General features: G+C 39.6%; 1 protein-coding gene across 1 annotated transcript in view; it reads right to left on the reverse strand.

The window, feature by feature from the left end:
- Arfgef3 (ARFGEF family member 3) overlaps positions 1–15,287 on the reverse strand; it is a 159,832-nt gene that overhangs the window by 105,175 nt on the left and 39,370 nt on the right. The window contains exon 4 of the mRNA XM_027938466.2: positions 13,470–13,601. Within this exon, the coding sequence (XP_027794267.2) occupies positions 13,470–13,601 (132 nt within the window). The remainder of the gene's footprint in view (positions 1–13,469; positions 13,602–15,287) is intronic.

The raw sequence follows: 15,287 nt of genomic DNA on the forward strand, positions 1-15,287 counted from the left end.
TCTCCAACCATCACCCTCTGCTGGGAGCCATTAGCCAAGTAGGTATGACAATTTCCTTGCCAGCGTACCCCATGTTGCTGACATGTTGCAGCGACATTGAATGTAGGTGACCTTGCTCAAGGACCAAGGCAGATTAGGGTGTTCCCGGTTTAAGATAGTCGTGTTTAGGGCGTTCCCAGTTTAGGTTCCAGGTTTAAGGTTTAAGATTATTCCTGCTGGGAATAGGGCGTATCCTGCTGCCTGAGTTCCCCTTGAGTTCTCACGGGATTCAGACAGTAGATTTTGGAGATAGAAGCCCAGAGAAGGTGGATTTGGGCAGAGAACGTGAATTTGGGCAGAGAATGTGGATTTCCCCAGAACGTGATTGTAGACGACTGGTGTGAGTTCGGGAATAAAGAGTTGCTGTTTGAATCTACAAGCTGTGTGGTGGCTCGTGATTGTGTGCCCAGCCAGACTGCGGCATTTGTGCCCAGTCAGACTGCGGCATTTGGTGGCCCCTACGGGGAACTTCTGAAGTTTAGAGGTAAGTGAAATTGCTCGCCCCTGAGGAAGAGCGAAAGAATGGGTGACCAATTCAAAAAACAATGTGTTATTGTTTTGATTTATCTTGTTTTTGTTTCAAGCTGCCTATCGCTAGAAATTTCTCAGGCAAACTGGAAAAAATGGTTGACTAAAGGTTTGAAGTTTGTCGGCCCTGAGGAAGAGAAAATTGATACAACGATTTTTTATTCCGTTTTTGTTTCATTCAGTTTCGGCTTTGTTTTGTGCTATCTTATTGGGTTGCGTTATCTTTATAGTAGATTAGAAATTAGTAAAAAACAAACCGAAAAGATGTTAAGTAAATTGTTAGAGGTTCAGACCATGGAGAAAGACATTTTAGATCAAGCAAAAGAGAAGGTCTCTCGAGCTAGTCAGACAGAGGAAGAAAATTTAAAGGAAAAGGGGTTGTTAGGAAAAAGGCCACAACAGGAGGCTGTTACTAACTCCGTTTTATCACAAGAGGGCGTAATTCAACCAACAGCCCCACCGATGGAGACAGCTGAGTGGCCCTCAAACCCCGTAGTTGATAAATGGGATCCTGAGACAGGACCTCAAAGATTAGCATGCCCTGTACTTGAACAGGCTGGAGGGCAGCGAATTCACCGTGCATTAGATTTTAAAACAGTGAAGCAGTTAAAGGAGGCTGTAACAACCTATGGCCCCCAAGCTCCCTTCACGGTAAGCATGGTCGAGTCCATTACTAACTTGGACATGACGCCAGCAGATTGGGCTAGCATGTGTAAATCTGTACTAAATGGAGGACAATATTTGTTATGGAAGGTTGCCAATGAGGAATTTTGCACGGAGACAGCTAGGCGAAATGCAGCAGCCGGTTACCCTCAAAGAAATCTAGATATGTTGTTAGGAAAAGGACCTTATGAGGGTCAACGGCAACAAATTGAATATGATCCTGCTATATATGCACAAATTGCTGCAGACGCAGTTAGGGCATGGAAGACTTTACAAGGACATGGAGATTTACAAGGTCAGCTATCTAAGGTAATACAGAGAGCTAATGAACCTTACGCTGACTTTGTAGATAGGCTAATTCAAACGGCTGCCAAAATTTTTGGGGATACAGAACAAGCAATGCCATTAATAAAACAACTGGCTTATGACCAAGCAAATCGTTGCTGCAGAGACGTTATTAGACCATGGAGACATGAAGATTTAAACACATATATTAAATTATGTAGAGATATTAATGAACAAGGGCAAGTCTTGGCAGCTGCAGTACAACAGGCTTTAGATGCCAGGCCAAAAACATGCTATGATTGTGAACAAACAGGACATTTTAAAAGGAATTGCCCCATAGGAGGAGGGTTTAACAAAAGTAGGTATCAAAGGAATAGAATACTGGGTATTTGCCCACGATGCCGTAGAGGGAGACATTGGGCTAATGAATGCCGTTCTCAAACCACCATAGAAGGTACTCCCTTATCAAAAAACGGACAAAGACCAGGTATTTATCCAAGATATCATGGAGAAAGGCATCAGGCTCCATTGCCAAAAAACGGACAGGGGGGCCCAATGCTCCGGGGCCCACAACCACAAATATACGGGGCAGTGGAGGATCCCAGCAACACCATCAGGGTAGTGCCCAGGACACATTGTCCATTAAATCCCTCATCAGACAAACCCGAGGGAGCGCAGGGTTGGACATCTGCGCCTCTGCCAGAGCAGTATTAACTCCAGAGATGGGAGTTCAAATCATTCCCACAGGAGTAAAAGGACCTCTTCCCCAAGGAACAGTAGGCTTATTACTGGGACGTAGTTCATCTACATTAAAAGGACTTATGATAAGTCCTGGGGTAATTGATCCCGATTATGTAGGTGAAATAAAAATTATAGCTAGTTCTCCAAGAGGTATATCAGTAATTTCACCTGGAGATAGAATAGCACAGTTGTTAATAATACCCAGCCTACATAATAAATTTCCTAGTCATAGTGTAGAAAGAGGTTCCAGGGGATTAGGCTCCACAGGTGTAGATTGGGCTATGTTGTCTTTAAATTTAGATTCTCGCCCAATGCTAAAACTAAATATTCAAGGTCATGAGTTTAATGGGCTACTGGACACAGGAGCTGACCTTAGCATTATCTCTCGTCAAGAATGGCCAAAACATTGGCCATTACAACAAGCCACTCAAACGCTTCGAGGCCTAGGAGTGGCGACTAATCCCCATAGAAGTTCTATGATATTAGATTGGAAGGATCCTGAAGGATGTGAAGGAACTATACAGCCATATGTATTGGATCATCTTCCTATAAATTTATGGGGACGAGATGTCCTAGATCAATTAGGTTTGACATTAACAAATAACATCAATCCTAATTCGCCCACTACTAGGGCTAGACAAGGCTTTAGGAAAGAAAAAAGATTAGGAAAACAAGGGCAAGGTATAGCAGCACCAGTACAAATAGATCAAGGAACAGACAGACATGGGTTGGATTTTCAGAAAGGGCCACTGAGACAATCAAAATTACTTGGAAATCAGAAAGACCAGTGTGGGTTCCTCAGTGGCCCCTGACTAAAGAAAAGACACAAGTAGCCCATGATCTGGTCAAACAACAATTAGCGGAAGGACATATACAACCTTCCATATCTCCCCATAATACTCCCATTTTTGTCATCAAAAAGAAGTCTGGTAAATGGAGATTATTGCAAGATTTAAGAGCCATTAATAATGAGATGGTTATTATGGGACCTGCTCAATCAGGGATTCCTCAATTGTCTGCTTTGCCAAAAACCTGGCATGTTTTAGCTATAGATATTAAAGATTGCTTTTTTTCAATTCCAATTCATCCCGAGGATAGTCCACGTTTTGCATTTACTATCCCTGCATTAAATCATGAAGGTCCTGATCAGAGATATGAATGGAAAGTACTCCCTCAAGGGATGGCTAACAGTCCAACTATGTGTCAAATATATGTTAACAAAGCAATCCAGCCACTTAGAAATCAAAATCCTGAACTACAAATATTTCACTATATGGATGATGTATTATTGGCACATAAAGATAAAAACATATTGCTGGAATGTTATGCCACACTTACAAACTTATTGAAAAATTATAATCTAGAGATAGCAATAGATAAAGTACAATTAAATTTTCCAATTAATTATTTAGGAGTTCTATTATCCTCAACCATGGTCCGTCCACCAAAAATTCAAATACGAGTAGATCAACTCAAATCACTTAACGACTTTCAAAAGTTATTGGGAGACATAAATTGGATAAGGCCTTATCTAGGTATACCAACAGGAGAGTTGGGACCTTTATTTGATATTCTAAAAGGTCCATCAGATCCAAATTCACCCCGCATGTTAACTCCTAAAGCAAGAAAGGCATTAAAAATTATTGAAACATATATGGAAAATATGCATTTGGATAGAATTGATATAAGTTTGCCTTTATTATTTATTGTACTACCAACAAAAAATATCCCTACAGGAGTATTTTGGCAAGAAGGTCCATTATTGTGGATACATTTATCTTATTCTCCTAACACTATTCTTACTAGGTATCCTGAGGCTGTAGGACAATTAATACTCAAAGGAATAAAAGCAGCGAAGGGAGTGTTTGGAATTTCTCCCAATAAAATTATTACTCCATATACTATGGATCAAATTGATGAGTTAGCTAATGAGTTAAATACTTGGGCAATAATCATGTGTAAATCTAATGTTACATTTGATAATCATTTACCATCTAATCCTTTGTTGTCTTTTTGGTCTAAACATCCTGTAGTTTTTCCTAAAATGACAAGAAAAACACCTATCATGAATGCTCCAAATATTTTCACTGATGGGTCAAATAATGGTACAGCAGCAGTAGTTACCCCTGATCAAACTTTTACATTTTTAGTACCCAAACAATCAGCTCAAAAGGTAGAGCTTAATGCAGTTTTAGAAGCTTTTTTGATGTTTAAAGATTCTGTATTTAATTTATTTTCTGATAGTCAGTATGTAGTTAATGCTATAGTATCTCTTGAAGATGCTGGTAGGATTTCCCCTTCTTCTACTGTTTTCTCTTTGTTTTCCACTATACAAAGTCTAATCTGGGACAGAAAAGATCCATTCTTCATAGGACATATTAGGGCACATACAGGATTGCCTGGAGCCCTTAGTTTAGGCAATGATTTAGCAGATAAAACTACACATGACATACATATTTTCTCTACATTTGAAGAAGCTACAAATTTTCATAAAAGGTTTCATGTTAATGCTAATACTTTACAAAAGCGTTTTAAAATAACTAAGGAACAAGCCAGACATATAATAAAACAATGTCAAAATTGTGTGACATTTTTACCACAAGTTAATCTTGGAGTCAATCCTAGAGGACTGATACCTAACCATATTTGGCAGATGGACGTCACACACTTGCCAGAATTTGGAAAATTAAAATATTTACACGTTACAGTCGATACTTCTTCTGGATTTTTGATGGGCTCCCTTCATGCCGGAGAAAAAACTAAAGATGTTATAGCTCATTGCTTACAAAATTTTGCCACTGTGGGCGTTCCTAAACAGTTAAAAACCGATAATGGTCCTGGCTATACCTCTACCTCTTTTAAACAATTTTGCTCATCATTTGGTATTACTCATATAACAGGAATCCCATACAATCCACAGGGACAAGGCATAGTTGAAAGAGCTCATCAAACTATTAAAACGTACTTATTAAAGCAAAAAGAGGGAATTGGAAAGGGGTATATATCCCCCAAAGATAAACTTAAAATAACGCTTTTTACTCTAAACTTTTTAAATTTGGATTCATCAGGACTTAGTGCTGCAGAAAGACATATGTATCCAAAAAATGTACATAAGCCTAAAGTACTTTGGAAAGATATTCTAACAGGACAATGGAAAGGTCCTGACCCAGTGATTGTCTGGAGTCGGGGGTCTGTTTGTGTTTTTCCACAGGGAGAACAGCAGCCCATTTGGATTCCAGAGAGATTAACTAAAACAGTCTCTACAGATCAAAAAGAAGATGATTTGACTCAAATCCATAACAGCTGATATCCAGAACTCCAGCTTGGCCATTCTTACATCTGCGACAGTGATTAACCAGGATGCTTTTTTCAATAGCTATTTTATTATTGCATTTTTCCACATCATAAGGTTCTATTTTTATTTTTTGAGCTCATACAAACCTAGGTTAATGTTTTTCTGATCAGTTTTATTTTTTGACTGTGGAGTTTTTAAACATTGCAATGGAGATTTCACCTAGGTAAAGCTACAAGGCCTTTACTATTTTCTTATGTGTTGTACGTTTATGTACACTCTTGTGTTTTGTGTTGTATGTCTGTATGTGCGTATGTCCATATTTCTTATATGAGGAGCGCTCATGAAAAAATGGATCCGAATTATTATTATTTTTTTTATTCACGTGATTTAAATGGTTTAATTTAAATTAGGTAAACAGCTGTTAAGGATTGTTTTTAAAGTAGGTTAACAGATCTGTTTGTTTACTTTCACCTTTCCTTTTCATTATATTTAATAATTCTTTTCAGGATAATGTCTCTTTAGCATCATTGCCAGAATTCCTATCTCCATCCCAGTGCCGGTGAAGAACTCAACAAGTAATGCTCAATCAAAGAGTCAACTTACTTTGGGAGGAAACGGATTTTGGGAGGAAATGGACATATTGATAGATTCCTCTGCTTTGAACTGCTTGCAGAACTTGCCTGGACTATGTAACTATCGTTTGGTGCAGCGATTGTGGTAATGCTGGCATATCTTTGCTGATGGTGTCACTAGTGATGCAATTTTTATTTCCTTGCCAGCACACCCCATGTTAATTGTGGTAGTGCTGACATATCCTTGCTGATGGTGTCACCAGTGATGCAATTTTTTCCCAAAGAGCCGTCAATTGGCTTGGTGTCGTGGCATTTCTGTATCCTCCTCCCTTCTGCTAGTGATGGTCTAAAATTTGGGGGCCAATGGCTTATGCTGGACCGGTAGTCAGTGACGGGTATGATCCAATTGCAGTGGTATCAACCTAAGACAGGAGGCTGACGCCTAAAGGTCAGTTTTCCGATGACGGGTAAGAACCATATGTTGAATTGGACAACCTACCAGGCACGGTCCATAAGCCACATTAACCTCACTCCCCCACTGGCACCAAGGCCAAATTTGGGGGCCAACAGAGGTGAGGCAAAGAACCTCACCCCCCCACTGGTGCATAGACCTATCCACAAGTATGGCTGTATGCTGGACCGGTAGTCAGTGACGGGTATGATTCAATTGCAGTGGTATCAACCTAAGACAGGAGGCTGACGCCTAAAGGTCAGTTTTCCGATGACGGGTAAGAACCATATGTTGAATTGGACAACCTACCAGGCACGGTCCTTAAGCCACATTGCTTGTTGTTTAATTAATCAGAAGGGGGGAGATGCTGGGAGCCATTAGCCAAGTAGGTATGACAATTTCCTTGCCAGCGTACCCCATGTTGCTGACATGTTGCAGCGACATTGAATGTAGGTGACCTTGCTCAAGGACCAAGGCAGATTAGGGTGTTCCCGGTTTAAGATAGTCGTGTTTAGGGCGTTCCCAGTTTAGGTTCCAGGTTTAAGGTTTAAGATTATTCCTGCTGGGAATAGGGCGTATCCTGCTGCCTGAGTTCCCCTTGAGTTCTCACGGGATTCAGACAGTAGATTTTGGAGATAGAAGCCCAGAGAAGGTGGATTTGGGCAGAGAACGTGAATTTGGGCAGAGAATGTGGATTTCCCCAGAACGTGATTGTAGACGACTGGTGTGAGTTCGGGAATAAAGAGTTGCTGTTTGAATCTACAAGCTGTGTGGTGGCTCGTGATTGTGTGCCCAGCCAGACTGCGGCATTTGTGCCCAGTCAGACTGCGGCAACCCTCCTTGCCTCTTTGCTTCTGACTTATGATTTAGATCTTTTTCACTTTAAGAATCACTTCTTCAGAATAGCCTCATTTGTCCTACTCTTAAAACTACTCTCCAACAGACCCTATCGAAAATACTCTTCTAGTCTCTAGATTATTTTGACATTGCATTTATTATAGTTAAGGTATATTTACATATTTCACTGATTTCTGTCTTCATCCTAGTCTCCAAACAAAGCTTTCATTTTTGTTTGGTTTTGGTTCTCATTTTCCTTACTACAGGATCATCTATGTCCAGCACAGTGCCTGGCACACATGAAGCCATCAAATATTTGCTGCATAAATGATTGAAGAAAGGATCTTTCCACTCTAGGAACTCGAGAACATTCACAGTAAATACCTCTGCATTTATGCTTCATTAACTCATGATTGTGGGGAGAAATTTTTTTTGTTTTTGTTTGTTTTGTTTTTCTGGTACCAGGGATTGAACCCAGCAGTCCTTAACCAATGAACTACATCCCCAACCCCTTTTAAAAAAAATTTCGAGACAGGGTCTTACTAAGTTGCTTAGGGTCTTGCTAAATTGCTGAGGCTAACTTTGAACTTGCCATCTTCCTGCTTCAGCCTCCTAAGCTGCTGGGATCTCACCACACCCAGCAGGAAAGTTTTAAAACAGTTGACAGAGTGACTCCTAAATGTGTTCAAATGGTAAAAACCTGGAAACAGTGGTGCTTTAAAAAAAAAAAAGTAAATAACATGAAAATCTTACCTAGAAAATAATGTATAGATTATTTAAAGAAAATAGTTTTTAATGTTTGTTCCTCGTTTTTTTTTTTTTTTTTTTTTTTGTACATCTTTTCACCTACTTTAGGCAGTCATTCAAAGGGAGAACAACTTAGTAAGAATTATTTTGATATGTGTGCAAAGCAGAAAATGATTATCTCATTCAACCTCAGCAGCAGGAAGGAGGAGAGCTGTCTAAGAACAAATGACTTAGGGGAGCCACATATTTGGATACATCACTGAATTTACTGCACAAATAATAGGTTTGTAAGTTGTTCAACTGACTTCCAACAATGGTGCATTAAGGAGTTATACGTTTTTCATCAAACATTGGATTTTTCCTTAATGGTAGAGACTGCTGAAAATCTTCTAAAGTGTCTCAGCAGCTTTAGGCTAAGAGGGATTTCATTTCTCTTATAGGAGAAGGCAAGACAAATTAGCCATTTCACCCTCAAACTTCACTAATGATCATTTTTTCCTTAAGGCCAGAGTTAAGAACACTAAAACTAACCATTTGGATAAATTTCCCAGTGTAAGACTTCCATTAAAACATTACTGAAAAAAGTCTTAAAAATGTTCCTTCTGGGCTAGGGGGTTATAGTTCAGTTATAGAGTGCCTGCCCAGCATGCACAAGTCCCTGGGTTCAATACCCACTGCTACAAAGAACAAAATAAAATAGAAAATACAAATGATCCTTCCATGTGGCCTCTTCCTTACTTCAAGACCAAAGACTGGCAGTGCTGGTGCACAGTTTGGAAGCACTCTGCTCTACAATTTGCAACACCAGAGTTCCAAGTGGACACCCTGAGGTTAAGGACTGCCAGTCACACCTGGATAGTAAATTCCTTGTCCACAATTCTTTCTCCTTTGTATTTCTGGAGATGTTTGCTAGAGTCTTGTAATATTAAAAACAAAACAAAACAAAAACCTCAACAGGGAATAGGAAGGGCAGTAGAATGAATCAGACCTCACTTTCCTGTATTCATATATGAATACACAATCAGTGTTAACTCCACATCATGGACGCCACAAGGATGGGAAGTTATACCCCATGTATGTATAGTATGTCAAAATGCACTTTACTGTCATGTATATCTAAAAAGAACAACAACAACAAAAGCCCTCAATAGCAGATGACATCGTCTTTCCCTTTTCCCAATTCTATGGCACATACCCAGAGCCATTAGCTGATTTTGTGGGACAGAGACTATTTGCTTCTTACTTCATGTTTAATCTTGCTCATAGAATTAGGGGATATTTTTATCCTGGAAAGACATAGAAAAAACACAGCACTCTGAGCCACCTAGCTTTGCCCCTCATTAGCCTACCACTTACATTTTCCAATTGACCATCTATATACAACAGGAATAGTAAGTAATGTCTACCTCCTAACAGGTCTTTCAAGACAGTCTTAACAGGCAAGGGAACCCACTGTTTAAGAGCACAGGTTTTCTCTTGGGCTGAATCATGGTTCAAATACTGGCCTTGTCATTTCACTAGCTATGTGACCTTGGTATGAATATAAAGTACTTGCTAGAGTGTCTGACGCATATAAATGTTAAATAATCAGACCCTATCATTTCTCCTTTGAAAATTATAACACATTCCACCAACATCCACTTCTATTATCTAAAGATGTACATAAAATAAGATATCCCATAATAGAACACTCACCAAATGCTTCCCCAGGCTCCAGTATCATATCCTTCCTTATCACCAAAGCAAGCCTGCCTTCCTGAGATAGGATGCTTAGCCCTCTCACGTGCTGACAGAGGAAGAAGGTCAGCCATAATTCCTCTCAGTTTTGAAGACTCAGCCAGCTGTATCAGTTAATAACCTCACAAAAGGTTACCATTAGAAAGAAGGAAAGCAAGTCCTAATTACTCCAGTCAGAGATGCCATTATGTCCATGGCTCCCATAAAGTCTCCATGGCCTTAAGGAAATGGCACATAGCAGGGGAAATGTCACCAAATCATATAAGTATTTGACCTAAATATTAAATAGCTCTCTGCCATCTATGAATCCATTTCATAGGTAATCTATCTTCAGACAAATCTTCTGTTTCTCTACAGTTCTGACACATTGTTTGCTCCAAGCTATAAAATTTTTATCTGGATTACATAGCCATTTGGATAAACCAAAAATTACCTTTCTCCCCACCTCCTGTTTATTGGTAAAATGTATCAAATAGTTTCTAGATCATGCGCTCAAACCTCATTCCCACTAAGTTTGTTAGAAGCAAGCGTCACTGATTTGTTTTTAACCCTCTGATTAAAAGTCCAGGACCTTCTTTCTAAATGAGAGCAGTGCTGCTAGAATCTTGGGTTTCATTGTTAGCTAGTTTCTGTTTCATCTTGGAGAAATCTCTAAAAGAGGAAACCATTTCTCTGCAGGAATAGATACAATTGCAGTATACTCACAAGAATGTGACCTGCTTGGATTTCTCATGTTTACAAACACTAGAAGATAGCAATATGTAAATAAGATATATGATATAGGTTTTTAAAAATAACACTTAGGATCTGTTATAAAAATGTACCATAGCTGTGGTCAGACATACACAAATAGAAAATGCATAATGTGGCTTAATCCCTCCTGAACTGTTTTCCCAGACTAATATTTGAAAATGTCAACCATATCTTATTTTAAAAGATTTTATGTGCCTAAAAATAGTCATATAAAATGACTGGAGGATTTATACAGGAAATTTTAAATAATTTATCACCAGAATAAGTTATGTGAATACCAAGACTAAAGGAACATATCCTTCCTATGTGATGGGAATCCATTTTTTTTTCCAATTCCCTCTCCTCTTTTTAATATAATAGAATAGGTAGTAAGAACATTTTTGATGTAGACATGGTATTAATAAAACAAGAACTTACTTAAGAGTTTTTACTCAGATCATTACCAGGATTGCAGAACTACAAGATAAAGGGGTGTGAGTCTCTGGAGATCACTATAAATATAGAATTCCTTATGCAGAGAGTAAGGAGATAAAATTTTTTATTCTAAGCCAGAGAGTCTATAATTTAGGTCAATATTTACACATAAATGAGTATTTTAAGTCTGAGATATAAGAAATGATGAGGAAGCCTTCCCCTGTAACCTATCACAGATAAATGACTTTCTCCAAAATTGTATTTCATGCTAATATTACCCAAAATATACTTACATCATCATTAACTAAATTTTTGTTCAAAATTTAAAAATACACTACCAAAAATAGCTGAATTCTAGGTTTGTTGTAAATTATTTTTTCCCAGTTCCAATATTTAAATAGTTAAAACTAATAGCACATAGCAAAGCCCTTATCATTTTAAGGGCCTTTGAACTGGGCTTGGCAAATCTAATTGTAAAGAATGATGGTCCACATTATTGTTTTTCTTTTTCTTTTTTTTTTTTTCTGACAATGTCTGATTTTCCTTCCAGGCATTAATTATAAGCACCAGGGTCTATTAGGGGGTCATTAGGAAGACCATTAAAATGGGCTCCCCACAATTTCCAGTGGAGTTAACATGTGGCACCTCCTGCCCTCAGCAAGGCGAGCAGAAGGCACTGCAGGACAGGAGTTACAGACCATGCTCAAGTCTCAGCCCAGGTGTTCCTACTGACAGAGTCATCCAACATCCTAACTCTTTGTAGCTCCTAAAAAACCCCACACTTTGTCATTTTCAATATAAATTTCTGTATTCTACACACAAACAAACAAAAATCATTCCTAGGAGAATTTCCAGAATAATATAGAATCTGTGAGGTATGCTCTCTATATGACTTCAAAGCCCACCCTTCAGTATGTGGGGACCTAACAGAGGAAGACAGACTGGTGAGGCAGCTGGTCCTGCTTTTCCTCAAGTGTCAGGAAGGAAGTGGATGAGGAAACCACAGCTGGAGGCAGTTATTCGAGGTTTTTTGTGAGTGCATGGCACAGAGGCCTTCAGCAAAGGACAAGGCGGAACTGCACATTTCAGCATCAAAGGAGAGTGAAAGGTAGGTGAGATCTTGAAAACCAGCTTGCTCAGGGAATCAATGTGTCTAAGACTCACTCAGGACTCCAGATATACAACTGCATATTCCTAGTCCGACTCACGGAGACTCTGACTCAGAGCATCAGGCCACATTGGTATCGGCTGAAACACTTCCAAAGCACTTGCTTTGTGCCAGACACTGTGCTGAGGTCTTTATGAATGTCATCTCACTTCATCCTCAAAACAGCCCTATTGTGTAGGTGCTCCTGTTTCCCCCCATTTTTATGGGTGAAGAAATCAAGACACAAAGTTAAGAAATTTGCCAAGGACAACCTGCTAAGAATGGAGGAAAGAGGGTTCAAACCAGACAGGCCACCTTCAGAGTCTGAGCCCTCCATCACCACCCCAAACTACCTTCCAACTGCACTAGGGGTAAGCATAGGCCTTCGGGAAACAAAGTGACAGAATTCAACTTTTTCACTTCTGAATGGAAACTGAAATCCAAAGAAGCAGAGCCTTTCATCTAAGACAAAATCCATCAGTGTATTTCTAGGAATAAATAAACCACTATATGATATCAACTATTCTCGAATATTCCTCTGTACTGTTTCTCTAGGGAGGAAGAGGACAGATGACAGTTTGAAAAACCATCTTCCTGCTGTGTTACTGTGACCAAGGTGCTGTCCTGGGGAACATTCCATCTTTTTCTGCCAAACTCAGCATTTACTCACAGAACATGACCCACTTCCAACAGCAGTGAGGGAGTCCCAGTCATGGTGATTTTCAAGGGAAAGTTAGGGGAGAGGAGAGGGACTCTTTCCATTCCTAAAACGGAACTGGTAGTTGAAATGAAGGCGATAAGATTGACATTGTTGAGGGAAAAAAATGATTTGATTCTGATATTCCACAGAACGATGGTCTTCGGCCCCCTAACCAGCCATTGCTACAATCTCAGTACATGTCACATCTTGGATTAAGTCTTTGCTTTGTTGTGACATACACAGGCAGGCAGAATACCCAGAATTAGACTGACCTCAAGCTGAAAATAACTGCTCACATATATTCTCTTAAAAAGTGACACACCTCCAAACCGCATTTGATATGCAGGATCAGGTCAAATATCTTACAGATTTGTTGAAATTGCACCTTTTTGCCATTCAACAGTCAAGGTAATTTGGGAGGACCACACGCAGGGATAATAACCATCTATTCCAAATGAAAAATGACCACAAAGCGGAGGCAGTTCCAAGGTAGCAACAAGTGCTAGGTCAGAATGTGTTCCTGTCCCAGTGACGCACACTGGTGGCCACGTCAAACCAACCTTCATCACTTCCACCTGCAGGTCTTCATTAAGCGAAGGCGTCACTTTCACGGCATTCAGGATCTGATTGAGCAGCTGCTTCTCATCAGAGTCTGTTTCCATGGATACAAACCTCTCTTCTGACAGCAGCTTCTGTAAAGAGGCACAAGGTAGTGATCACAGATAAGGCAGCAGGGGACAGCCTATTCTTTTGTATCTTATTATGTATCGATGATCGTTTTTCTTACTCAGGAGGTGCGTAGCTGGAGGCCATTAGGAAGGAAAGAAATGCTACATGCCATTAAAAAGAGAAATGCATCCAACATGGGATAAATGGGTTTTGGCAAAGACTTTTTCCTGACACTAGATAATTCACTCTAAATGTCAGCAAGTGAAATGCTAATGTGCTGGCCATCTAGGTTATCCAGTGGTGGGGATAAAGGATGAACCTGGCCATGACAACCTAGTGCCACACAGTAGTCTTTCACACATATACCCTTTCTCAATGTAGCTCTGTCACGAAAGGAAAAGGTTTCATATACCACAAGTTCATCTGTCTGATATTTAAATTTTTATTCCCTAATGCAAGCTGTCATTTGTCTAGAAGTTACTCTAGGATGCACAAATCTTAGTATATATCCCATTAGAAAATGATCTCATAGGACCTAAATGAGAAGGGAGTTTTTGCAATGAGGACTCCCAGGAGTCCTGCTCCTAGGACAGCCCTCTGCTACTTCAGGACAGCTTACATTTTTTTATCAAATGCTTCCTTTGGCTGTGTGTAGCCCACCAACCTAACACCCTACTTTTTATCTTTCCCCAGAGGCATGTGAATTAAGTGTCTAGGACATGTGAAGTCAGCCATCAAGTTTCCCAAGGCCTTTTCTTCTCCAGGATGTTTCCTCAACTTCCTTCAAGGGTTCTCCACATGAGAAGGTCTCGCTGTGCTCTCCTGCTCAGAATGTGGCCCCAGGAGTGACTGCAGTACTTCTAGGTGACCTGATATTAAATGTGACTCATAACTTGAGTCACACTCTCAGGTCAAAAGAGTTTAGCTGGTAGTCATGGCATATTTCACACTGACTCACCCTGAAACCCCTAATTCTCACAAGGTTGCAATTAAGCTGTTCTCCCCCATTCTGAACTGGTATGGTGGGTTTCTTGAAACCCCAATATAGAACTTTATATTTATCCCTGTCTAATTTATTCTTTCCTGATGCAGCTTAGAGTCACTGCTTGTAAGGAACTTTGGGAATTCAGATCAATCCAGCATGAAGACTCTTCCTTTCACCTTCATGCCACTGCAGAGGGGGACAGCAAGCACCCTGGCTTCCTACTCAAGACTCCCTGATGTTGTGCCCAATTCTTTCAAAAGGATGATGTCATATACCTAGGGCAGCTCAGAGTTAAATTTTACATACAAAGTTGTTTTTATATAAAAAAATAAAGACTAGGGAGCTCTGAAATGTGCCTAAAGTTACCAGGTGGTGGGGAGCAGGGCATAGATAGTAACAGGAAGATTCTCAACCCACTAAGTCATCAAGTCATCGAAGTTAACACAAGCCTGTGAAAGCATGGTACTGCAGCTAACAATGTTCCAGGGTTAAAAAAAAAAATTAAAAAAAATGGAAAATCCCAAATTGATAAAATACAAGAGAAAAGGGAACAAAAATCAGCAGGTAAAACAAACTCATTATTTTTACAGATGGCCCAGTCATTGCTGGAAAGCAAAAGATTTTTAATAATCTTATTGACAATTCAAAAATCTCAACTGCTGCTGCATGTTAAAGTATACATCATCTAATTCCAAACCACTGGGAGTAAAAAGAGCTGTCCTCT

The sequence above is a fragment of the Marmota flaviventris genome, chromosome 6, assembly GCF_047511675.1.
Source record: "Marmota flaviventris isolate mMarFla1 chromosome 6, mMarFla1.hap1, whole genome shotgun sequence".
Lineage (NCBI taxonomy): Eukaryota > Metazoa > Chordata > Mammalia > Rodentia > Sciuridae > Marmota > Marmota flaviventris.